Source organism: Laetiporus sulphureus (genome assembly GCF_001632365.1).
Source record: "Laetiporus sulphureus 93-53 unplaced genomic scaffold LAESUscaffold_6, whole genome shotgun sequence".
Lineage (NCBI taxonomy): Eukaryota > Fungi > Basidiomycota > Agaricomycetes > Polyporales > Laetiporaceae > Laetiporus > Laetiporus sulphureus.
The window spans coordinates 1,019,153-1,042,420 of NW_024468515.1; the positions used below are offsets into that span (position 1 = coordinate 1,019,153).

The following is a 23,268-nucleotide window of genomic DNA, read 5'->3' on the forward strand; positions in this document are numbered from 1 at the left end:
GGGAGGAGCCCGGAGGGGTACTTTGATTGAGTGGGCAGTGTGGAAGAAACGCATTAGAGGTTCGTCGTGCTGTTGGTTGGAAGCTGACGAAAATCGGTGGAGGTTGACGATGAAGACGACTGGAGCCGTTGAAGCGGTCGAATGAAAGCTGTCGATGCATGCCCGGCGGCTCGTTTCAAGAGTCGACGAAGGCGAACGATGACAGCAGGTTGGTGCTTATGGTTTCCTCCCTCCTGCCCCTCGCAAGAATAATACAGCTTGACGGACGTCAAGTGTCCTGAAGTATGCTGGCGATTCCACGCCGGTATCGAAACGCACGGTCCTTGTGTCCCCGTAAACCAAGCGTCGCGCTGCTCGCTCACCCGTATGGCCCTCGCTCTCTGTGATTCATTACTGTACATATCCCACATGCTATCCCACTGCGCTGTCGCTCCTGTTCCTCCACTCTGCCGCTGCTACGCTTACTATTCGCGCTTAGTGCTATTCCATCAGCCTACCCTACTATTTCCGCATCGTATTCAAGACTTCTGGACTACCCGCTTCGCGCATTCGCATTCGAATTCGTCTACACATCCCACGCATACCTTCGCGCATGTGCACGCGCGTCGAACGCTGCGACGACACGCTCCGCGCGCGCACTGCTGCGACTTTTCTCCCTGTTGTCTGCCTTCGCAACTTACAAGCACCGGTCGTCCGGCCGCCCGGGCGTTATGGTTACGAGCTCATACAAGTTGCAGGGCCTGTATGGTGTATTTTTCCTCCTTTGTACGTGTAGGTCTGGCGATGTTCGCGCCCGTTCTGTCTTCTCTGTATCTGCGCGTGTGCAGCGCTACAGTAGCTATAGGTTCTCTCGTTCGTTATATCCCACGGCCGTGCGCAGGTTGGATGTGCCTGCGGTCTGTATATAGTGTGGTTTACTCACATTCGAGGTACATACGTTGTATTTGGTACAGTAGAGGGATCGCGTATGCAACTATTGTTCTACTACGTGGCGCGTGTGCGATCTCCCGGCTATCGCTATCTCTGCGCGAGCGTCCTGATCAGGCGGCGCAAATTGGAAGTGACAGGTCTATGATAGGCACTGGCAGGTGCATGATGCATCATCTAATATCGCGACCAGACGTGAGGCCGATCGTGACATGCCAGCAAGCGAAGCGGGCTATCCACCGCTGGACACGTCCGCCATCATCACAGCAATCCAACACGCCCCTCCGGCACCGCAGCCGCAGCGCCCGCCGGATCCGAGCCCTGGCGTGGGCAGACATGCGACCTCCTCCTGCCTCTCGTGCGCCGGAGGCTGTCTTTGCGCGCTGCAGCTCCGTTCCGTGTGGGAGCGCGCGGGCGACGGGAGAGGAGTTTTCCCGCCGCGGTGCGGATGCCGGAGCATTGCAGCGCTGGGCGAAAGGCCTCTGTCCAGGAAGGCGTTGCGGAGTGCGGGGTTTCGCGCGAGACGAGACGGGTGTTGACGTCGATTCGTGCGGATACGCGAGGCAGGAGCTCGCTTATGGGTGTTGCTTTTTGTCTGCGAGGCCGACCCCGTGTCTTCCAGAGGTCGGAATCCTCACAACGAGGACTTCCGGAAGCAGAAGTGGAGAGAAGCAAGATTGGATAGGCAGATGGGTTTTTCCTCCATATGGCAGCAGTCAGCAGTGGAGGAGGTTCGTGACGCGCGTGGGTGTTCGGAGTCGGACGGCGCCTGTTGGTCAGATGAATGATATCGTGAATGATGACGACGACGACGCCCGTGCTACCATCGAGCAGCGAGGACAGAACCCAAGACGTAGATAGGTGGGGGCGTGTCGCAGCGAGCCTGGCTGCTGCACGTGGGTGGGCAGCGGACGGATGCACATGGGCCAGGCCCTGTGTGGGCAAGAAACGAAGGGCAAGGTCAGCAGCCGTTAGGAACGCGCGTTGCGAGAGCCGTGTGGCACCACGGAACGCGGCCAGCGGCTGGCAGGGAAATCGAGAGCTCCATTACACTTCGGTTCTGTCTTCTTCCTGTTGCGCCACGTCCGTGGACCGTCGCGGAACCCCAGAACAAACGGAATGCTCGATTAGCCACAGGGCGGGCATAGATAGCGGCTAACCCTGTGCTGGCCGCAAATTCGGCGAGATCTAAAGTAGTCAATTTTTGAATGCGATTACCGCTGGCAGAGAGATCTCAATAATAAAAATTGGCTGAACGTACGTATGAGAGTGGCGTTTCGAACGATGAAATGAATGAAGGGAGGAGTGAGAAATAGTTCAGGGAAATTCGAAGAAGCTGTGATCAGCGTTTCAAATTGGGAAGGTTACGTACATTCTCACATCATCATGTTTCAGCGAAGCCGAGAACACAGTGCTTCGACACCTTCGCAATCGTGGACTGCATTGCGCCCAATATAGCAGACTCAATGTCGGGCCAACATCTGCTTCCGGCCAGTGTCATCTCCTCGGTGAAACTTCTCTGTCGCAAAGTTTGCGAGGGCCTGTCAACGTCGCGATTGGCCGCAGATGGTTTCCAGTCGACGTCCGCTTCAACTTGCCAATTATTCATTATCGCGCTCGCGTAGCGGGGGTTGTGCGGTCTGGCTGTGATGCAAGGCGTTCTAGCAGGACGCCGGGCTCAACGATACCCTGAAGTTGTTCAATTCTTTCAAAAGGTCGCGGACAATGATATTCGCCGTGACTTTGCGGCGCCGTCTAGATGTATGTCAGGATATTGCGGCCCGCATCTTCAGGCTGCCTGCTGGCCGATTGTCATCGGTGTTCAACGCACAGCTGTGGCGGCAAGCACGAACAGCGGCAATGCTACATGGCGAGGTGGTACGCCCTGCTGGCGGTAAGTGCTCTGCCTGGCCTAAGCGAAGGCCTCTAAAATTTTGTCTTCCCAATGTAGATTAGATGCCGTGGTGCATTCAGTTGAGCCTAGATCCGTTTTCCAGGTATTCAGACGGCTGAAATCTCTCGCGAGGCTGAGCGCAGGAGTAAAGTTGAGTGCCCTACCAGGTGAGTTTGTCAAATTAACGATGTCAACCTTGCGGACCGTTTGGTGGAACACGATGAGATTACCGATCTTATTCCGATGTGCATCGGCGAAATGAAGCTCTTAAATTTTCTGTCGGCTGCTCTCAGCGATTATGGGACCCTTTTTACGTATTCTGCGAGGTACAAGGGGTTCAGATGCACCCTTCATATGTTTTTACCGACTCCGAGCCCAAGTTGTGCCATCGATGAATGTTCTGTCAGCGCTCCGAGCGCCATTCATCTTTGCGGCTTCGCAAAGACGCAGAGAGTGAAAACATACCAATTGGGGAAGCGGAAGCACACAATGCACAAACCATGCTTTATACTGCATGTACGTGCCACATTCGGCTCCATTTTGAAATTAACGGATTTTTGTTTCTCTTTTGCGGCGAGACGCGTCCCCCAACTGTTGGCCGCTGTGTGCTTGACAACACAAAGTCCGCGAGCTTATAGACCGACCTCGGCAGCTGCGCAGTGCTGGCGCGCCGCGAGCTCACCTGATAAGACATGGTGAGAGCCTCTGACCAGTTCTTGACAACATCTCCGTTAATTCGTCTTTCTCAGAGCGCACAGTGGCTGTCCAAGAACCTGGTGTACATAACATGAGGTACCGGCCGCCGCACCGGAATTTATCACTGAGCCGGGGAGCGGTGCGAGCGCGTCTGATTCCAGCGGGACTTGCTTCACGCGATTACAGCTATCCTCCGGTTTTACGGATCTTTTCGTTGCGAGCAACATAGCCTAGGCATCCGCCATTGCTCAGCATGTAAGGAGACGGCTCCGTTTCCAAATCTTGCAGACCGCGCATCTCGTAGCTGATCAGTGGCGCAGCGGTGGAAGCCCGCGGTGGTTTTATGCCGCAGGCGGGCCGTAGCCTCGTGCGCCTGAAGGAAGGGATTCCGTGCGTTGTGTTATTCTAATGCTTTACAGAACAGAAAAACCGTCGCCGATCGGCACGGACGCCTTCTGCAGATAAGATTTACCCTACTTGTCTGTGTTCTTGATTGCTTCAAAAGTCCTCATAAGACCTCAAGATGCACGCTCGGTTCGCGCGTGGTCCCTCAATATCGCAGTAGTGGCCACGAGACGGATATTCGAGTCAACTCATGATCAACGGGAGTTCTGATAGAGTGGACGATGGGTTTACCGCCGAGGACTTCTGCGATCGGCATCACATACACTTTGGACGTCCTCACATCAACGCTGGACGTCAGCAGGCTGCCGTTGCCACCTTGGCATCGGAGGCTCGACGATTCCTACTACTTGTGGTCATCAAAGAGGCATTGCTGATCAATCGGCCCTCTTGGGATCCGAGTTCTGATGAATGATGCCTCGCCGAGCATCGCGGCAGGTACACCTCCTCCTGCTGCGATCGATTTCGCTGCCTTCGCCTGCCACAACATGGACCGCAATGGATTGCAAATTGGCAGCGTGAGTGAGTCTATGATTGATACCATCATCATGAGCCAGCGAGGCAAGTGGGCGCAGCGGTGCCGCACCACCTGGGTGTGCATGATGCGCGGGCGCAAAGAGTGCATTTTTCGAGCCGAACAATGTGAGCTCGTGAAAATCAGACACTTCGACTCGCACTACCCGTTCGTGGCCGTGGCCACCAACCTTGAGCCACTCGTGCTAAGCGCCCCATCAAATCACGTGCGGAAACCGCGTGGCAGCCGTCGTTCCCGTTCCCCCCTGGCCACCGACCACCGACCACCGCAGCGGTCCTCCTCGACCTCCTGTCCTCAATCTCCTATCTTCATCACTCTTGATCTGCGTGAATCATGCCCGTTTCCACGAGATCTGGCAGCACCCGGAGCCGCACACGCACCAAGAACAAGAAGGATGTTCGGACACGAGATGCTACCGTGGCAGCGAGAAAGAAGACGACACGCCGTCGGTCCGCTCGACTCACATCTCAAGGTGATTGATGCCCAGTCATAGATGCCTTAAGTTTGTTGAGAGAATAATTTGTAGTAGCTGAGAAGAAGGACGTTGATATGTGGGTCGAGCTGCCAGAAGGGCCTGTGGCGAAGAAGCCCAGGCTGGACAAGGCGAATTCAGTGCCACCGCCGACACCCAAGGCCAAGGCCGCAGCATCGGCCCTCTCTAACTCGAAGATCAAAGCCGCGGCTATTGCTTCTGCTGCCTCAAGAGCCAAAGCCTCGGCCACTGCCTCAGCTGCATCGAAGGAAAAAGTCGCCGAGGCAGCTGCGAGGGAACTGGCTCGGATGACGCTCACTCCAAACTTATCAGAGCCATCAGCGTCATCCCAAAGACGTAATACGAGGGCGGAACTGGACTCTTCGATCCGTAGATCCTCTCGGAAGTCTACCGCTAGAAAGTCAATTCAAATAGACGAAGCAGAGAAATCGAATGAAGCAGATGACGCGCAGACGGTAGATCAAGCAGATGAAGCTCCGAAATTCAAACAAGTAGATGAAGCGGGACGAAAGCGCAATCAATTAGATGAAGAGCAATTGAAGAAGAAGACAGCCGATCTGCGCGATGGACAGCGAATGCTGAAGCGCAAACGCGACGAGTTTGAGATGGAGTTTGAAAAGATGCGTGCCGAGCTGGACAAGCGCGAGACCGCAATCAAGAAGAAAGAAGGGCAGTTGTCTCGTATAGATAAGCAACTTGACAAGCGGCTGGAAGCTATCCAGAAGAAGGAGACAGCTTTCAAGAAACGCGAACAAGAGACGAACGATTTGGCCCTCAGCCTCTCGGTCGATCGCACCCAGGAGGCAATGACCCAGCTGGAGGAGCAATGGACTTGTGTACTGTGAGCATTAATTTCATGATATTCCCGCGTGCTGTGCTCACAAACTTGGGCAGCTGCTATGACATAATGTATGTTCACGCACACATTCTATCAAGCGGATGTGCTGACGACTTTGTTAGGGCATGCCCTGCTAATCTTACACCCGCACAGTGTGGCCATACATTCTGCGCTCTTTGTATTCTAAAATGGTTCTTTACTCACCTTCACGACGATTGCGGCGGATGGCACTTCGCACTCGAGTGCCCTCTCTGCCGCACGGTCCTCCCTGTCCCGCCAGAAGTCGCCCCGCGCCCGATGTACACTTGTCCGTTCTCCCTGAACAGACTTGCAGACACGGTCCTGACGGATCTGATCGATGGTCTGCGGGGGCCAGACAATAGGAACCAGAGCACTGGCAGTGGCAAGGGGAAGAAGAAAGCTGTTGATGCGGGATCAAGCATATCCGATGCTTGGAATGAAGGAGGCGCGTCCAGGAACGAGTGGAAGGATCGAGATAGGTTAGTCTCTCCTCAGGCATTTGTTCTCCTGATGCTGACGGTTATAATGATTTCCCTATATATTTCGACGTTTCTTCAATCATTGGCTATCCATGCAGACGAGGACGCGAAGAACTGCAGTTCGTGGTCAACTCATGGACGAGGTTGACACAGAACGATATGCAAGTGCTGAAGGGACGGCTCGCACCCCCGGCAAACAACGCACGCTGAGCACGGCGAGCATTCGCACGAGGAAGGTTGGATTGCGTGAAAGAACAGGAAGACGAATTCGTTCTTGACTATTGGGTGGGTTGAATGGCTTGACAGCATCCTGATCGTCTGTGCCTGGTCGTCTGTTATCCCTAATTTATTTCCTTCAATGCCCTGTGGCACCGTCTATAGAGCGGTACATGTACTGCCATCGTCACATGCCCGGACCGCATGCGCGGCTCCGACGCACCGGTTGTGTGGGTCGTGGTTGTATACAGTCCTGCTGTCGGCTTATCTCCGCTGTATAATACAAGAAGAAAGTTCTGTATATATACCCACAACAGCTGCCATACATTCACAGGGCGTTCTGCTCGGCACCGAATCAAGGGTATGACTCAATGGGGGTGGCAAGCTCAAAGGTAGAAGCAGCGTTCCTTCAGGCCGCGCATCCCAAGAATGTCCTAGAGAAATACAGGAGATCATGAGCTAATCTTGAACTCTAGACTGGCAATAGGATAGCATACGGACCCAATCTGTGGGTGTGATCCAGAGGTCGGAGACCCCGTCCATTCTCGCGAGCACCGCTGCTCCCTTCCATGCGAGAACGCGGGGGTCGACGTCCTTCGGTGGTGGAATAATTTGAACTTTCTCCATGTTGGGCACCAGCGGCGTCGCTATCGCCTGTAATCTGCATGTGAAAATACAATGACGAATGTGTCACTGCAGCCTCAAACAACATCCCCTATGCAGTCATACGTACCTGCTCTCCAACGCATGTGCCATCCCGGGAACGAGGGCCGTCCCGCCAATAACCAGCACCGCCTGCAAGTATTTCTTAATCTTCTCGTCCCCGCCCGCTGCACGCGCGCTGTTGAAGATAGCGACGTCCAGCGGTAGCTTGCTCGCTTCGAAGCACACGTCGATCGGGTACCCACCGGGATAGACGGCCTGCACGGGCACGGGCGTAGGCGCCACGAGCGGCGCGCCCGCCGGAGTCGACGGTATGGTCGACTTGCTGTCTTCTACGTCGATGATCTCCATCGGCATGTCCACAGTACCCTCGCCTACCGTGCGTGCGCTCCCTGGCACAGGCGTTGTGCCGGCCGTGGACGCGGGGCCCGGCGTGGGCGTAGTGTCCGCTGTCGTTGACGCTTCTTCCTTCACTTCGGGCTGCGCTTGGGTAGAATCGCTGGGGACCGGTGTCGTGGAGGCGCCGCCGACGGGAGTGTCGGGTGCCGTTTTTGGCGTGCTGCCCGCGTCGGTCGGTTCGACAGACGGGCCTGCGGGTGTTGGTTGGGGCATAACTATGAATGCCGGCTGCACCCCGATGCCCGGCGTCTGGGGGCCTGATGGAGGGATGGACTGCACGTCCACGGGCATGGTGATTGGCACGGCCGTCGGTAGCAGGTGCTGCGTAGAGATCACCATGGCTTGGGTCTGGAGACAGCGAGTGCTTTACTACATGTTTTCCTCGACAATAATACGGTAGACTTACCCATCGATCGGGATTCTGTTTAATGGTACCTTCAGCAACATTGAGATGTGAAGTAGGACGCATACACTTACCCAGCGGTCAGAGATGCTTTCGATGATGTCCTCTGAGACATCAGGGTTCGAGAACGGGCGCATGCCCAAGCGTTTATTGTCGAACTCGATGACGCGAGGCTCAAAAAGGCACTATACCCACGACGTCCATGTTAACATGCACCTTGTGACCAAAAGCCATTGCTATGAAAAGACGTACCATCGGTGCGAGGATAATCTCATCGTATGCCCGCAGCCCGTACTTCTCTGTCGGTTTATTTGGTCTCCGGACGACAAAGTCGTATAGGTTAAGTGCAACATCACCCTTGATAATCATGACTGAGAAATCAACTTCCAACTGCGCGCACTCTGGAGCTCACCTCCGCAAGCGTGCATAGCCGCGCCTTGAGGTCCTCGAGGACGTGCCAGTCGTACGAGCGCGCAAGGTTGACGTCCCTGTATGGGAAGCTGATCCGCTCGAGGAGTACGTAGAGGAACTCTGTGATGTCGTCTCCGCTCATGTTGAGCGACATCCTGCGCAAGGCACATCAGTATACTTGTGTGTCTTAAAAATGCAGGTTAGCATACCTGGTGTCGGGGATGACCATCCCGTCGTCGACGCACGCGATGCTCGTCTTCGTTGCGCCCATGTCCACGACACATGCGTTGGAAATTCCCGCGCCGTACGTCGCCGCGAGAGATTCCTGAGAAGGGCCAATCAGTAAGCAAGTGATTCGTCGACAGATTGCGGAATTGCGGTTACTTGCTGGACACACAGCTGCTTGAAGCCCATGGTGACGAGGAGCATGCGCACGAAGTACTCGACGTAGAAGCGGTCGTAGAAATCAGGTATCACGAGCACAACGGAATATTCCTGTTTCGTACACCCCCTGTGAGCTTTCCAACATGTAGATGTAAGATGTCGACAGCATACCCTATACGAGCGTCTCTCGATGCCCAGCATATTCTTCAGCGTCGCGCGGAGGATGGTCTCAACATCGTTCAGGATCATCTCGTTGGAAGGGTAGTCGCGTGTGTTGAACCGCCCGCCGTGAACCGGCCACCGGACCGCATAGCCCATGTTGTGCGGATCTGCCAACCGGAATGCCTACCAAAAGAGTCAGTCGTGCATAAAAGAGTGTAAGAACGTGAGTATATGCGGTGCTTACATCTTCGCCAACGAAGTAATCTTCCGTCGCTTCGTCAATCCAGTCTATCTGGAAGGGGTCGTTATCTTCGGCAATGACCTCTGGTACGAACTGCTCATTGAACGTGGATGCGATCGTCGCGGCATTCTGAGTCACACGTAGCTTGTAGAATCGCATACGGTCTCGTAACGAAATCGTGATTGCTGCGACTTTCATGTCGAACTGCAGAAACAAATCGTCAGTGCGAAAGCCGGAGTCCAACATTGCTGATTGATCGGTACCGGATCGTCAGAGTTCAGTGCAACGGAATACTCATCGCCGTTCGGTGGGAGAGCGGACGACTGCACGCGAGCCTTGTCCTTGCGCGGGCGTGAAATGCCCTCGACGTACGTGGGTTCAGGGACCGGTGGTTTTTCCTTCCTTGCAATAACATTTGGGACGGTCACTGGAGTAACGTCTGATGCTCTTCCTACGCGTAGAAAGCGCGATCCTGGATGTATTACTAGCGTTTTCGATCCTCGTCTTCCCTATATGACATAAAAGTGAAGTAGCCCACACGTTTATACCAGCAGATTTACATGAACATATAGCAGACTGCTCACCTCAGAAACTACATCCTCTGTGATAGCCCTTCCTCTGCTCGCTACGGCAGCACGAGCAGCATTCCTATACCAGAGAGTCTGTGACTCTGACTTGTAATAGTGCGTCCCAGAGTGTTTCGGATTTAGCCTGAAATATTATTCACATGTTAGTCAGTGAGGTTGTATATCAGGAGAGTTCCGCTGACGGTAAAGGGACATGGAACGAGGTGTATCGCATTGCATTCTCGTCTCGCCTAGCGTTGGGAATCCCCCGCGGCATATTGAGCGACAACGGTTGAGAATGTGAGCACAATTTTAGCGCCCAACAGGCTGGAGGTGAGATGAGGTCCAGAGGTGGCCAGTAGCGTAGCGGGTGTAAGCAGTAAGCAGTGCTGGAATGTGGCAAGTGTTCAGCCACAGTCGCGCGTCTAATCGAGATCAGACGCGTCGTCAGATCGCTATCTCTGTGACACAACGCGCGAATGTGAGATAATGTCACATCACACTCGCTATCGCCCTCGAATTCCCTCGTAGTCACTGAGCGACTGGCGGCCCACCGGGCCCAATTCATTCAGTGGAAATTGCATTGAACGTTATCTGGTGTCGCGGACGACATTTGATGAACAGCCAGATGCGTCACTGCAAAGAAAGCACCAATTCCCACAGTGAGAAAGGTATGGAATTTTTGTTGACCCCCCGGTATGATTTTCTGCATCAATAAAGGCAGTTTGGTTCAGATGAATACTCCAGGAAGGGTCCTTTTTTCACTTAATGGGAAAGGCCAGATTACTTAATTCAATTTTAACACCTTTCCTGGAACAAGAATCGGCACTTGCTTTGCCGAGCGCGGCACTGCACAGATTACGCGCAGACGCGCCGCATGCAGCCGTTCACTGTTAGATTGTCCGTCTGACGATGAACTGTCGGGCGTCCGCTGTCTGCTAGAACCTGCATCTTGATCACGACCACCCACCACTCGACTAATTTGGTAAAACCAGAATGGTTACCCTGAGCGACTTGCCCCTCGAGCTCTTTCTCGACAACATCTTGCCGTTGCTCCACATCCGTGATCTCCTCAATTTCTCGTGCACTAGCCGGCACTTCTACGAGCTAGCATCGGACGAAACTTTCTGGCATGGCAAGATCGAGCAGGACTTCAACTTCACCGGCGCAGAGACCGCGCGGAACACTGGCTGGAAGTTTCTCTACAAGCGGTTCTCCCGTCCCAGGGTGTATGTATGGGGGTATGTCTTTGTTCTCTCAGTGTTGTCATGCTGTTCACCTTGTATCGCAACAGTGAACGAACCCATGGACGACTTGGTCTGACAGACGGAAATATTCCCGACACTGCCATCCGGCGCGATGGTGTTCCCTATCCCGTCCAATTGCGCATCCCACACGTCCGGATCGTGAACATCGTCGCTGGTGGCATGTGAGTATCGCTACTCCAGGCAGTAGTCATGCTCATGTACGCGACTCCTAGGTCTTTCCATGCGCTAGATTCAGACGGTAACATGTACGTCTGGGGTAGGTGGCGACATCTCTTCTCGTATCTGCTCGCGCTTCATCTTGTTGTAGGAACGCTGGACGGGCTCGGTGGCGCCCTCCGGAGCGAAGGCTTCTCTACCTCCTCTAAGAAGGCTGATCATCCCATGCGGCTTAGCCTGCCTGTCAAGATCCGCAGCATTAGGTTCGCGCCCACACCTGCCCGTCCATTCATCCTTCACTGACGGACATCATACCCACAGCTGCGGGCGGCTGCACTGCGCCGCGCTCGACGCATCTGCCGGCGTGTGGACGTTCACATCTTGGGGTCGGCCCTTCCGGCTTGGATCGCCGCTCCTGGACAAATCAACTCCGGAGAGCATGCCCGTGCAGGTCGAGAGCGGCTGGGCATTCTCTACCGTGCTCGTCGAGTCCGGCGATGTGTTCGTGTGGTGGCCGTTCTCCGGGCGCATACACGAGGCGGTCGCCGCGAAGAACGAAGAACTTGACGTGCGGCCGGAAACTAGGGCACTGCCCACTGATCAGCACCCGGATGTCATCCCATGCTGTACATGGGAGTTGCGCGACATTGATCCAGTGAGGTTGCCTGCTATTCCAAGTGGGGACCTTCCGTGTATAGAGGGGACGAGTCTCTCGGAGGAACAGATGAGCAAGGAGACAAAGCTCATCAAGATCGCGGGCATGGACAATGCGCTGGTTGGGTTGACGAACAAAGGCCATGTCCTCAGATACGATATGCTCGCGGGCGAGGACACGTACAGTCGCGGCCACTGGCAATATGTAGGCCGTGCGTTGGCCTTCTCTGCTTGCCTTCGCTGACGGACGGTTTAGCTGCCCGAGTTCAGCGAAGTCAAGAAAGTTAGAGCGCATCCCGCTTTCGTCGAAGGGGATAAAAAGCCGGAGCCACCGGAAACTATGCTAATCACCCACGTAAGCCCACCTCCACTCTCCTCGGCCTCACGGACGCTGACAGTCTCCCCAGGTTTCCGCGCAATTCCACACTTTCTTCGCGTACTCAACGGGAACGCGCTCCGTCGTACTCATGGGCAAGCCGCCCGAGGGCCACCAATTCGCACCCCAGCCGCAGGCGCCCACACCCGCCATCCACCCGATCATTCTCCCGGGCCTCCAGAACCGCGGCGTCATCTCCGTCGTGCTCGGAGATTACCATTACGGCGCGCTCACGTCCGATGGCAAGCTTCTCACATGGGGCGCGTTCTCCAAGGGCGCACTAGGCCTCGGCGATCCCACGACCATTCCTCTGGGCCAGCCCGGTGGCTTCACGAACGAGGCGCAGCAGCGCCAGGCGGCGACGCGCTTGGGCATGCTCCGCGCTCCGCCACCTGAGGTGACGCTCCCTACGGAGGTGCGGTTCGATCACGGGGAGAATAGGAGGAAGGAGAGGTACTGCTTCGCTGCGACCGCGGCAGGTTGGCACATGGGTGCACTTGTCATTGATCTTGAGGTCCGTCTGATGTCATGCAAAGTTGCTATATGCTGTTAAATCTTGCATTTCTCTTGAACAGCCCGATGAGGAAGGGCCGGCGGAGGACTCTGTACAGGACATGCCTGGTGCCTACCCGGCTGTCCATGTATCTCCGAATCCTCCCTCGTCTATCGGACTGCAGCCTCCTGGGGAATATCCCATGCTGCCCTTTGGACGTGGGGTACGGCCGTTCCGTCTGGGGTTTCCTGCGCGTGGTATGTGGCGAGGAGAAGGCAGAGGAAGAGGAGGTTCGTAAGTCTTTCCAGAATTAGAATAGCTCTTTGTAAGGAAACATCATGTGTACTATATTATAGCCGTATACAAACGAGTGTACATACCGTTGGACGAGGTGCAAGGTGCAAACGAGTTTGATTCCCGTTCATCAAATAGAATTGACAAAAAATCAGGGCTTGGCCGGGAATCGAACCCGGGACCTCCTCCAGACGAGTATTTGATAACCCTAAGAAGGAATCATACCTCTAGACCACCAAGCCGATGCAGGTTGCAGCTGTAGTATATATATTATTAAGTTTATACTTGGGCTCACGACATTCCTCAAGAACACAGCAACTTATTATTGCAGTTTTGCAGTTTTGCAACACATTGAACCATTGATGTCGGCATCTTTGAGTGTATAGAGTCTATCGAATCATGACACACGCGAGAGATAAGCAAGTGATTACAGCGTATTTCCAAGGTATCTACGAAGAGGAGTCCCAGAGACGATGTACAAAGTGCATAGTGTAGATTAGGGAAACACGATGATCTATAGATACATCCGGATCCAACCCGCAGAAACATCACCAGAACGCACACCTAACGAGCCCAGTCAGCGGAGTACAAAGTCGTCCTCGGCGACAACTCACCATCCTGAGAAGCATTGACAGAGGTTTTCGAGTGAGGTGGCTTGTATGATGAGCTTATCGACTTGCGTTTCAACCGTAAGAGACTCCTCAGGATCGAAGTCACGACCTACGAAGGTGTGCATCAATGGGGGCTCGCGCGGATGCACAATAGAAATCTACCTGTAAGCTTGTTCTGTACACGGTTGTACACTTGTAATGCACGTTCGTTGCGTATCTCTTGGTGCTCTGCTCACCAAAGTCAGTTCATGTCGGCGCTCGATAAGTATATCTAACGCACCGTTGAAAATGTCGTTCTCATCTGCTTTTAGCTTCCTGATGGGACCTTGTGGGTATTGAGCAGCGCGTGTATATTCTACACGGCCCACTAAGGTGCCATGTTTCGCATTACTAAGCAAAGCATAAGAACACAGCTGAAAACGTACCTGGCCGTCGTGTGTCAACGTCGGTCTGCATCAACCTCCAGTTGATAAGCGGGTCATATACGAAGGCCTCCAGGACAGCCATCAAAGACTCCTTATTGTCTCGCAGCACTCTCATGCTGATCTCGCAGGTATTCCTGAAGCTCCCTTCAATGCCGCTTACCTGGAAACGTTTCGCGAAAGTGAGGATTGCAACAGCCTGATGAGACAATTTCGTACCTCCATTGCGTGCGTCAACATCCTTGTCAGTCTGAACGGAATTTTCTCCGGGAATTTTTCGCGGTGCATTGCTACTTCGAAACAGTCTCCGAAGTCAATATGCACTACCTTACCCGTGTTGCGCTTCAACATCAAGTTTGATGGATGACGATCGCCCAGACCCAGGATGTGGCCCACCATACTGTTGACTGCTAGAGAGCGGGTGTACGTGGCTCGACGCTCCAGCCAATGTTCCGAGCTGATACTTTTCAGCCAGAGCACTCGGTAGAGATCCTGTCCTGTCGTGTTCTCAAGCGCGTATTCGAAGACCTCTATCTTCTGGAGAAGGATGAGGTTCTCGTAGTCAGGTGCCATCTAACAACATATGTCAGGACGGGAAATATTCTCGCGAAACCACTCCAAGCACCTGAAGCATGAGACGATACTCGATGTTTAAGAGTATCTTGCGAGATTCGCGGTAGTCTCGAACAAGCACATGAAGCGTATCACTGTCTTGCACCCAGCCGAGCAAACCAGCGTTTGGCGCCAACGGAATGACAGGGTAGCGCTGGATATGCAAACGGCGCTTGAAGCAGTCTGTATCAACTGAAAGGAGGTTGTTGACGAGACTGAACAACTGCATCACGCGCTCATCCTGGCGTAAGTCTTCATGGCCTACCGGGGGAAGATGTGAGTAGCTTTGTCACAATAAGGGTAAATCATACATACCTTTCAGAACATACTGGTAGTCTTTGCCGTCGCTGCCTCTCAAAGACAGACGGCGAGGTCGTTGCTTGGACTGAATCACAGATAGTTTCGTCGCAAAGCTGACAATCGTAATGACAGGGCGTCCACTCTGATATGTTCCTGCATCGACAACACAATCAGGGTATCGCCACTGGGCATGCTCGGATAGAACAGACCTGGTACTGCCAACTCGAGACTCCGAGCTTTAAGCAACTCTGGCGAGACAAACTGCAGATCCAATGTTGTTAGCTGAGGCAACTGTTTTTCAATCTTCTTGAAGACCTGAATGAGAGCGATCAGTACAGGCGTGCTCTCACAGTCGGCAGGCTTACTCCATAGTAGATCTCCCATGCTCTGTCTAAATCTCTCTGCTCGCCATATACCCTCCAGCGTCTACAGGCTTCGCGCGCCTCGTGCAGGTCCCTACCGAATACTTGTGCGAAGGATGTCTCCCGAGCAGTTTTAGGGCCCTACAAAGATGTGAGCGGCTGCACACAACGCCTGCAATGGCTACTAACAGCTTCGAGCATTTCATGCAGAGGTTCCAGATACACAATCATCCCTTCAGGGTCCTTGTCCGTGAAATAGAGACGCGAAGCTTCCTCTAAGCCTTCATGCCACATCTCATGCCACAAAATAGCGACTCTGATGAGCTCATGGCTGACAAGCAAGGCCTAAGGAGACAACAATGAGCAAAAACTCTCTTCCACAATGACAGACATGCCTGCTCCACGATCGTCTTGGAGTGCTCTCTCATGCGATCCATGATCGCCATAGCAGCGGTTTTGCGCGCATCGCTCGAAGATTTCGAGGCCACAGTGAGAGGGTAGACGAGTGCTTGTGGATGATGCTTCCCGACATCGCTGAGGAGGTTGCTAATATTACGACGGATGTTCTCATTCGGTGTTTGGATGCGAGCAATTATCTGCTTGTCATCAGCGAAGAAACATGAACCGATAAGCGAGTATCCACACCTGCGGGATCACCTCCAACCACGTATCCACTTCGACCTTGGTGAAACCGTCACTCATTGCATGGCTCACGTCCTCATGCCCGCCGTATTTGAACCAAAGCGTCAACAAGCGCAGTGTATCTTGCAGGGCGTTCTCGTTTTTCAACGAGATTGACTGGAAAAATCCTGCGAACAAAGTCAGTCATGGACATCCGCTGGCAAATCCGATATCTCTGGACTCACCGTTGACAGCCTGAACTATGTGTACGGCCAAGTCATCTCGCGGGACCTCGGTAATTTTATTCTGAGTCTGACTCTCCATGAAGCCAACCACCTCAAAATTTGCCAGAGCCCATGTGTGCCACGCCTTGTACCAATTCCGATCGTAATGAGTGGCAAGGAAATATGAGTGCAAAATATCCTTGATATTCCGCTGTAGAGTGTTTAGTCGATTTCGGGAAGAGGAACGACGTGTGAACCTGAAGGCAACTCACCGAGCCCCATTCATCCTTCAGAGCAGCTTGCCACTCAGCTTGCTTGAAGTAGCATCGTGCCAACTGTCGAGAGAGGTCCTCCAGCTTCTGATTGGACTTCGGCCTAGAAAACTCGGGTTGCGCCTTGATGGCCGCTTCCTCCGCTTGATAACTTCTTTGCAAGTTCGCAGTGAACTGGCGCAAATAGCTCAGGCTTTCTTCTCGAGCACCCGTTGCCCAGGCAGACTTGAGTTGAGCGTATACGACCGGATGTGGTGCCTTCAAACTGTCCCGGTATGTCTGATGCGAACAAAAGTGTCAATCTCATGAAGAATCGAAGCCTGAGATAAATCACCCTCTCTGGCGATATGAGAGAATTGATTGTCTTCTCAGCGAGGAATATTCTATCTGACTTGCGACAGAGGTTGGCGAACTTGATCCACATCGTCGGATCATCCTCTGGATTGACCACAAGCGCTCGCACTTGAAGAATTCGCTGCCAAACCTCGACGTCAGGTTGACAACCCTGCAATCTTGAAGATCTCATCAGCTAGATTGTTGAGGCAAAGTAGGTGTCGCTGAATACATACCTCTTCATCCAAGTTTTGCGCATGGACTGCTGTCGCTCCGGTTGATCCGCAAATTGCTTGTAGGATATGATTTCCTCCAATTCGGACAGCATCTGAGCTCTGACCATCGTGCTAGGTGGCCTTCAGTAACGAAAGGCATTGAATAGGTCAAGAAGCTTACTTATAGGACCGGCCATAGCTTTCACCAACCAGTGATGTTAGTTCGGGATCTAGCTGGTCTCGAGCCTTCGCTATGTGAGCCATTGCCTTCGGAAACTGGTTCTGGTGGACAGAAAGAATAGCTCGATAGAAAGGACGGTCCGCAGAATCTGGTTTCATTGTTGCAATATAATCCTCCATTGAGTCCCAATCGTTCAAGGACCATGCAGCGGCAGCAGCCATTGGAGCTATTTCTCTGCGGTCTTCATGATTAGCCTTCGCCCAATTCTCTTCCACTAGAGCTGCCAGATCGCTCCATTCCCCAAGCGCATGGAGACAACGCATTCTCCCCATGGCGACATCCAGATTGTCCGGGTCCACCAGAGCCTTCTTCTGGTAGGTGTCGAGAGCTTGCTGCCAGCGACCCAGCCGCTCGTACCACTCCTCATGTTTGGTGACATCGTATTGCTCGCGAGCAATCAGGAGCGTCCCCCATGCAGCGTCGTGCTGTTGTAACTTGGAGTTGATGCTCAACAAAGACTCGATTATGGTTGGAGACGTCTCTGTGAAGAACTCGAGTTCTTTGTAGTGAAGGGCCTTCGCATAGGCATGGAACTTCATTGCGTATTCTCCAAGGATTCGATTCTCAATAGGCAATGCTTTCTCTTCGTGCTCCATGAACTCTGCGAGATTCAGGAGGCGATGAACCACCTCAGAAGGAGCAATAGTAGAAGTGATTGCGCATTCGATAGACCGAACAAGATCTTCCTGTCATCGCTGGTGAGTCTCTTGCTTCAACATAACGTGTATGTACTGCATACCTGATATTGATCATACAGTTCTCCCCAGCACGAAATGAAGGCAGCGTTGAACAACTCCCTTGCAAGAGGGGGATGAACATCAACCAGGCTCATACACGCTCGCAGTGCATGAGATGGCGACTCCTTCATGAACTCTACAGATATTCTATGCATCCACTCGATCCAATCCTCCTTCGCGGACACTTGAGATACATCCCAGGCTTGCTTGAGATGTTGCTGATTGACCGCCATCTTAGTTGCCTCTGCAGGAGCGGAGAACTCGGCACTTTTTGCACTCTCACTGTGGAGCGTGTAAGAAAAGAGATGTACCAAAACAAACTAGGTTTCTACGCACGGAAGCTCTGTAATGCCAACCTCCTGAGGCAATCGCTCACCATTTAACAGCTTGGATATCAGATTTTCGTACTTGGGATGTGTAATGTGTTCTTGTATCAGGATCTGGCAGTACGGATCAGTAGGAATCCCGGAACAAACAGTCATATCTGTACCTTGCTCAAGGCTGGTACGAACACGGCAAAATCGGAACCAAGTTGAATGACAAGAGAACATAACGTATCCATAATCGCCATTTTAAGCTCGTTGCCGTTACGCTTCAAGACGCGAGCAAGGGGATGGATGATACGAGACGCATGATCAGAGAAGTTGACCCTACGCGACAACCCTTCGATCGTTTGGATGGCTCTCTTGCGAAGAGCATTCATATACTTCGCGGCGTCTTGTTCCAGGTTCTGTGGCTCAGTTTCGATTGTCCTCATGATGATCGGGATGACTAATTGCAAGTACTCCTCGATATTCGCCCCGAATGTTAAGAATGCATCAAGAATTTTGATCCGAGTACCTGCGATCTTGTCGCTAATCTGTTCGTTGTCGAATGTTCTAATTAACAGAGGCAAGATGGTCGGCAAAAAAGGTTTGAACTCGGCATCAAGGGCCTTTCCAAGTGCTTCGATGAGAGATACCAAGGGCAAGTGCAGGGACGGATTGTCCCACAGATCAGTTACAAGCGCGATCAGCACCATCATGAAATTGCGGACGTGTTGTTTGATAATTCCAACCAGAATGGCAAGTTGCTCAAGATGGAACCTCTGGAACACGGAAGTTGAAGTACGCGCCACAGTTGCGAAGGCAGGAATAATCTGCGAGACGTCTCGAAGTCAACTTAATTTGCGAAGCAAGTAATTCAGGAGCTGACCTGCGGCAAGAACGAGACACACTTCAAACCTTGGGTTTTGAATATCGACATGATCGCTTCGATAACGTTGTAGTGACGGTCGCTTGCTTGCTGGTCCTTCAGAATATCCAGTAACGCGCTGATGGCAACAGTCTGATAGTAGTCGTCGGTGATAGTACTGCCGCCGGGATAAGTTCTTGAGACAGTCGACACAGGGGTCGCGGCTAGTTCATTCATACCATCGTCCTCCGGCCTTGTCTAATCTGGTCGGTCAGTGAACGCAAGACGTCTATAGCAAGAGATACAAGCCTTCCGCCTGTAAGGGTCGAGTGCACCAAGGATACCAAGGACTTTGATGACTTCCCTGCGAATGGACTGCTTTGACTCTGTACGTAATATCCTGCTCAAAATCTGTAGCAATTGAGGGTACTCCACGAGAGGTGTCACGACGTAGCCGGTGCTTGAGCAGACTTGTCCTAGCGTGTGTAGAGCTGCATCTCTCTTTGGGAGCGATGCATCCGCAAGCTTCGACATGATTACTTGCATCAATTCCGGAACATGCGGAAGCACTTCCTCTCCACCGACTCTAGTCAGCTCGCCGAGGCACATCAGTATGTTTGCCGCTACCGTCGGATTGTTGTCATTGGCCTTTGGTAGGAGAACGCGGAGCATAGGAATAGCGTACGGCTTGATGAGACGTTGGGTTGAGCTGACGAGGAGAGTCAATAGACGGGTGCACTCTTCGCGGCTCCGTCTGCCACCAATGTATGAGATGCAAATTGATAGGGATAAGTCGTAGTGACTTACGGCACAGTCGAGTACTCCAATTCGGTCAGAAGCTGAATCAACGTCTTCCTCAGTGAAGGCATCACATAGGCAGGGTTGTGCAAAGCAAGTCGCCCAATCAAGCCAACAGCAGCGATGCGAATTTCGAAGTTCTCGTCATTCACCGCAATGAATAGGGCGCGGACGTTCTCAGCCTGTGCGAGGTGCTTGTCAAAGCGCTCATGCAAGGACGACAAGACAGTAAGCCTGATACTAGGATCTGAACTCAGGTCAGCTTTCGTAAGAAACAACTCCCATCGGACCAAGCGAATACCTGAATCAGCAATTCCCACCGTGAGCAGCTTGTCGATGACATCGCTGATGATTTCAATGGAGTGGTTGCTCGCTTGATACACGATAGGATCGCGAACGAAGAGCCGGCAGCACGTTTCCGCTGCAGCGCGTCGCACTTCGGCCGTATCCTCCTCAAGGTATGGAAGGGCACAGTCCCGAACAAACTCATTAAGTACGTGTCCTAGAACAACTTGTGAGGAAAGAGCGGGATTATCTAGAGTCAACGTACCACTGAAGTCGAAATCTCGCAAAGTGATCAGCGCAAGCGTGATCAGATCCCAATTCTTCGGGACGGGCTGCAACGTCATGAATGTTCACACGAGTTGCTCAATTAGAAACAGCTGCATATCTTACCTCTGGAGTGGAGTTGTCGTCATGGAACGGTGGGGAACCAAGCGGCTTGTAGTGGCGTCCGCTCAGGATCATTGAGAGCAGATCAAGGAGACGATCTAGTAGAACGATCAGCAATGGCATCCGTCTGCTTGTGAAGCCGATACCCTACCTTGGATCGTCTTGAGGAGTGGCGGGATATGTGTAGCAATAGCGGTCAGCGCCTGTCTCAATGGCTCGCTCAGTCCGCACGCAAACATGAGGTCCAATTGATCGTGTAGCAATTTTGTCAGATTGGGCCCCACAGCAGACGCCAGCATCCCGACACATTGGAAGATGGGCTCTTCCGAAGGAGCGTTCTTCTTGCTACTCCGTTTCATCAATCCTGTCGTCAAAACGGAGGGGGTCATGGACGTACCCTCTCATCTGCAACCCTTGCTTGATGTGGCCCATGATGGGCTCAAGGAATGGCTTCATCTCACTGCCTACAGCTCGCGCGACGTGCCCGATGGCGATAAAAGCTGAACGTGATATGAGCCTATAATCAAAATGTATACGAGCCTCGTAGCCGTACCGACTGATCTCTCGTTTGGTTTGTCGAGCTGAGTCAGCAAATGTCCCATTGCCTGGTACAAATGATGCTCGCAGAAGCTCTGCGTGTCGTAGAGCGCGAGACTAGGAATCAAAGTGATCACCATCTTGCGGACGAGAGCATCACGGTGAGTCTTGAAAAACATAATCTGTGCCGCTGCATCGAGGAAATGTTCCTTCATGAACTGCATTGTCGTATTCAGCAGTGATGATAGGATGCATAAATGGAGTGGATTTATACTGACCATCCCGCCATGCAGAAGCAACTCTCGATACGTCAACAGGGAGCCATGAATAATCTCCGGCTGCGCCATCTTCAAGCCTAATTGTGCATCTTGCAGAATCTTCATCAGCGCTGGGCTGTGTGCCTGCCGTTCACGCTGAGTGATGATCTCGAGACATGCCGCGAGCAGCTCTGCCGCGCTCTCCCTGACAATCAGACGTGTGTCCCGCAACGCCACCAGGATCTTCTCGAATACAAGTCCAATATGTGCATGGAAGAATGTCGGGGTATTGCGAGCCAACTCCTTCAGAATCAACACGCCGGCATAACGCCCCGTCTCTTGCTGTCGGTCGGCCTGCAATAGTGTGATGGCAGATTGCACCTCATAGTCAAGCCAGTGGTCGCCGAACTGGGAGCCGCCCAGGGCTGCAATTTGCCCAAGCGTCTTCGAGGCCGCAAGCATGACATTGATGTCGGAGAACGGAAGCAGCGTCTTGACATAGTTGTAGAATCGAAACAGGTTTCGTCTTGCCTCGATGGCGCCCTCGCCGTCCGCGTTCAGTAGGTAGTCTGCGTTTGTGTTAGTGACCCTCGTATACATGATCAGCAAAACACACCGATGGCCAATATGCCTCCTAGCTTCTCTGAGACTCCCGGACTATGCACCAAGTCAAACAGCTTCCGAGAGATTTGTTCATCCCATCGTTTGGTGATTCCGTCTGCAGATGGATCCAGGGACGAGCTCGACGCCTGCGCACGTCATTAGCAAGCCAATCGGCCAAGAGCTCGAAGCGTCCTAGCTAAAAACGTACATAGCGTTGCAAGTCGCTTGCAGCCTTCACCCGGACCTCGTGCTCCTTGTTTCTCAATCTCTTGAAGATGTCGTCCAGGACATCGACTTGGGTTGCTGCCGACGACATGTCGTCTGTAACAACCAGCTACACAAGGCGCACTTGCGAGCGAGAGGTTAATACTTGAGTACTATCGCAACCAAATCCGGGCTGCTCGTAGACACAACGAGTACCGCCAGCCCGCCACACGAATGACTAGCAGCGCTAGAGCATGATTCCCTTTTATGGGAATCTGGCCTGATATGTGGCTTTGCTCTCACAATCACGTGCGAACTGCGGAGGTCCCAGGCGCAACTCTTGAGCAACTCCGCAACCCCGAGGGATTTCTTGCTTCGCAGCGGTAGGTTGAATTTTTAAGATCCTAACCATCAACATTATTGCTCTATTTATGCTGGAAGGAAACCACAGACAGGTATAAGCGTGAGCTCAGGGTCACGAAACGAAGACGCCGAAGTATGTGATCTGTGAGGATCTGTGATCGGAAGATCCCAAAAGTCGCAAGGTGACTGGACGAGATAACCCCGGCAGAATTCCGCTTCAAATTTACATTTTGAACAGAGTCTACGCGACCCTCTGGAAGCTTGAAGCATCGTTTCCCATATTCAGGTCACCGACACGGCAAAGAAAGTACCAATTCTTGCTGCAGAGAAGGTTTCTAAATTGACTGGTTCAGCGTTTCCTGTCAAGTTATTTGAAGGCAGTCATAGTAGCAACTGAAGATATGCAGCCACCACAAAATCGACAAGCAAGGAGAATATCACTCTTCCTGTGGGACAGCATCTAGAAACTGGACGTCGCTGTCACAGTGTTGACCGGCTTCCAGAGACGTTCTATTCCGGCAAGGATCCAAAGTCGCGAGGCGGAAGTTTGCCAAATGCGCATTCAACTCTGTATGTACTCTCGACGAGCACCGAGAAGCGCCCCGAATACCCTCGCGAAGATGATATGATGTATCACTGGCAGGACTTTGTAAGTCATTGGGTGACCCCTCGCCGCATGACAGTATGAGGAACTCATATCAACCATAGATCACCTGTGCTGAGGGCGCCTCACGGTATGT

At 52.8% G+C, this 23,268-nt stretch overlaps 7 protein-coding genes and 1 non-coding gene across 8 annotated transcripts; 5 read left to right on the plus strand and 3 right to left on the minus strand.

The window, feature by feature from the left end:
• Positions 1 to 166: 166 nt before the first annotated feature.
• LAESUDRAFT_475088 (uncharacterized protein) lies at positions 167 to 1,965 on the plus strand. Its single transcript, XM_040902611.1, has 2 exons — positions 167 to 208; positions 274 to 1,965. The coding sequence occupies exon 2, from the start codon at positions 367 to 369 to the stop codon at positions 1,786 to 1,788; it is 1,422 nt and encodes a 473-aa protein (XP_040767919.1). The 5' UTR covers positions 167 to 208; positions 274 to 366; the 3' UTR covers positions 1,789 to 1,965.
• Positions 1,966 to 2,564: 599 nt separating this feature from the next.
• Positions 2,565 to 3,299, plus strand: LAESUDRAFT_722355 (uncharacterized protein). Its single transcript, XM_040908193.1, has 2 exons — positions 2,565 to 2,821; positions 2,879 to 3,299. Exons 1-2 carry the CDS (start codon positions 2,577 to 2,579, stop codon positions 3,081 to 3,083), a joined length of 450 nt encoding a protein of 149 aa, XP_040767920.1. The 5' UTR covers positions 2,565 to 2,576; the 3' UTR covers positions 3,084 to 3,299.
• On the plus strand, positions 2,946 to 3,819 carry LAESUDRAFT_475508 (uncharacterized protein). The gene is made up of 2 exons (XM_040902612.1): positions 2,946 to 3,516; positions 3,571 to 3,819. Coding segments are annotated over exons 1-2 (453 nt in total). The 5' UTR covers positions 2,946 to 3,064; the 3' UTR covers positions 3,572 to 3,819.
• Positions 3,820 to 4,787: 968 nt separating this feature from the next.
• Positions 4,788 to 6,495, plus strand: LAESUDRAFT_756366 (uncharacterized protein; the record flags this gene model as incomplete). The annotated part of the gene is made up of 5 exons (XM_040912164.1): positions 4,788 to 4,926; positions 4,981 to 5,788; positions 5,842 to 5,856; positions 5,908 to 6,285; positions 6,384 to 6,495. The coding sequence occupies 5 exons, from the start codon at positions 4,788 to 4,790 to the stop codon at positions 6,493 to 6,495; spliced, it is 1,452 nt and encodes a 483-aa protein (XP_040767922.1).
• Positions 6,496 to 6,887: 392 nt separating this feature from the next.
• Positions 6,888 to 10,007, minus strand: LAESUDRAFT_756367 (actin-like ATPase domain-containing protein; the record flags this gene model as incomplete). The annotated part of the gene is made up of 14 exons (XM_040912165.1): positions 6,888 to 6,935; positions 7,003 to 7,162; positions 7,235 to 7,911; positions 7,970 to 7,984; positions 8,041 to 8,151; positions 8,219 to 8,323; positions 8,379 to 8,532; positions 8,587 to 8,702; positions 8,762 to 8,872; positions 8,933 to 9,106; positions 9,168 to 9,368; positions 9,428 to 9,673; positions 9,749 to 9,875; positions 9,934 to 10,007. The coding sequence occupies 14 exons, from the start codon at positions 10,005 to 10,007 to the stop codon at positions 6,888 to 6,890; spliced, it is 2,319 nt and encodes a 772-aa protein (XP_040767923.1).
• Positions 10,008 to 10,609: 602 nt separating this feature from the next.
• Positions 10,610 to 13,096, plus strand: LAESUDRAFT_722358 (RCC1/BLIP-II). The gene is made up of 8 exons (XM_040908194.1): positions 10,610 to 10,971; positions 11,025 to 11,159; positions 11,211 to 11,254; positions 11,306 to 11,417; positions 11,476 to 12,013; positions 12,065 to 12,163; positions 12,216 to 12,698; positions 12,760 to 13,096. Exons 1-8 carry the CDS (start codon positions 10,727 to 10,729, stop codon positions 12,973 to 12,975), a joined length of 1,872 nt encoding a protein of 623 aa, XP_040767924.1. The 5' UTR covers positions 10,610 to 10,726; the 3' UTR covers positions 12,976 to 13,096.
• Positions 13,097 to 13,125: 29 nt separating this feature from the next.
• On the minus strand, positions 13,126 to 13,213 carry LAESUDRAFT_t22. Its single transcript has one exon. It is a non-coding gene; the product is annotated as a tRNA-Pro (tRNA).
• A 60-nt stretch (positions 13,214 to 13,273) lies between these two features.
• On the minus strand, positions 13,274 to 22,375 carry LAESUDRAFT_722359 (atypical/PIKK/FRAP protein kinase). The gene is made up of 33 exons (XM_040908195.1): positions 22,170 to 22,375; positions 21,975 to 22,107; positions 21,380 to 21,927; positions 21,118 to 21,319; positions 20,962 to 21,064; positions 20,716 to 20,909; positions 20,568 to 20,662; positions 20,443 to 20,509; positions 20,194 to 20,394; positions 19,902 to 20,139; positions 19,404 to 19,848; positions 19,116 to 19,352; positions 18,412 to 19,059; positions 18,258 to 18,361; positions 17,924 to 18,203; positions 17,125 to 17,870; positions 16,965 to 17,075; positions 16,730 to 16,907; positions 16,396 to 16,674; positions 16,145 to 16,334; positions 15,924 to 16,087; positions 15,674 to 15,874; positions 15,468 to 15,623; positions 15,282 to 15,419; positions 15,126 to 15,231; positions 14,932 to 15,069; positions 14,630 to 14,877; positions 14,224 to 14,577; positions 14,008 to 14,167; positions 13,863 to 13,949; positions 13,745 to 13,810; positions 13,586 to 13,691; positions 13,274 to 13,535 (listed from the first exon to the last, which is right to left on the minus strand). Exons 1-33 carry the CDS (start codon positions 22,275 to 22,277, stop codon positions 13,520 to 13,522), a joined length of 7,047 nt encoding a protein of 2,348 aa, XP_040767925.1. The 5' UTR covers positions 22,278 to 22,375; the 3' UTR covers positions 13,274 to 13,519.
• Between the last annotated feature and the right edge of the window lie 893 nt (positions 22,376 to 23,268).

What these genes read in the sequence shown, in the direction of transcription:
- LAESUDRAFT_475088 (XM_040902611.1), top strand. Translation starts at nt 367, where the DNA reads ATGGCCCTCGCTCTCTGTGATTCATTACTGTACATATCCCACATGCTA.
- LAESUDRAFT_722355 (XM_040908193.1), top strand. Translation starts at nt 2,577, where the DNA reads ATGCAAGGCGTTCTAGCAGGACGCCGGGCTCAACGATACCCTGAAGTT. An exon ending in GGTGGTACGCCCTGCTGGCG is followed by an intron (nt 2,822 to 2,878) that starts GTAAGTGCTCTG and finishes TTCCCAATGTAG; the next exon opens with ATTAGATGCCGTGGTGCATT.
- LAESUDRAFT_475508 (XM_040902612.1), top strand. Translation starts at nt 3,065, where the DNA reads ATGTGCATCGGCGAAATGAAGCTCTTAAATTTTCTGTCGGCTGCTCTC.
- LAESUDRAFT_722358 (XM_040908194.1), top strand. Translation starts at nt 10,727, where the DNA reads ATGGTTACCCTGAGCGACTTGCCCCTCGAGCTCTTTCTCGACAACATC. An exon ending in CGGTAACATGTACGTCTGGG is followed by an intron (nt 11,255 to 11,305) that starts GTAGGTGGCGAC and finishes ATCTTGTTGTAG; the next exon opens with GAACGCTGGACGGGCTCGGT. An exon ending in GTCGCGGCCACTGGCAATAT is followed by an intron (nt 12,014 to 12,064) that starts GTAGGCCGTGCG and finishes CGGACGGTTTAG; the next exon opens with CTGCCCGAGTTCAGCGAAGT.
- LAESUDRAFT_722359 (XM_040908195.1), bottom strand. Translation starts at nt 22,277, where the DNA reads ATGTCGTCGGCAGCAACCCAAGTCGATGTCCTGGACGACATCTTCAAG. An exon ending in CGTTGACACACGACGGCCAG is followed by an intron (nt 13,950 to 14,007) that starts GTACGTTTTCAG and finishes ATGGCACCTTAG; the next exon opens with TGGGCCGTGTAGAATATACA. An exon ending in TGAGAACGACATTTTCAACG is followed by an intron (nt 13,811 to 13,862) that starts GTGCGTTAGATA and finishes TTTGGTGAGCAG; the next exon opens with AGCACCAAGAGATACGCAAC.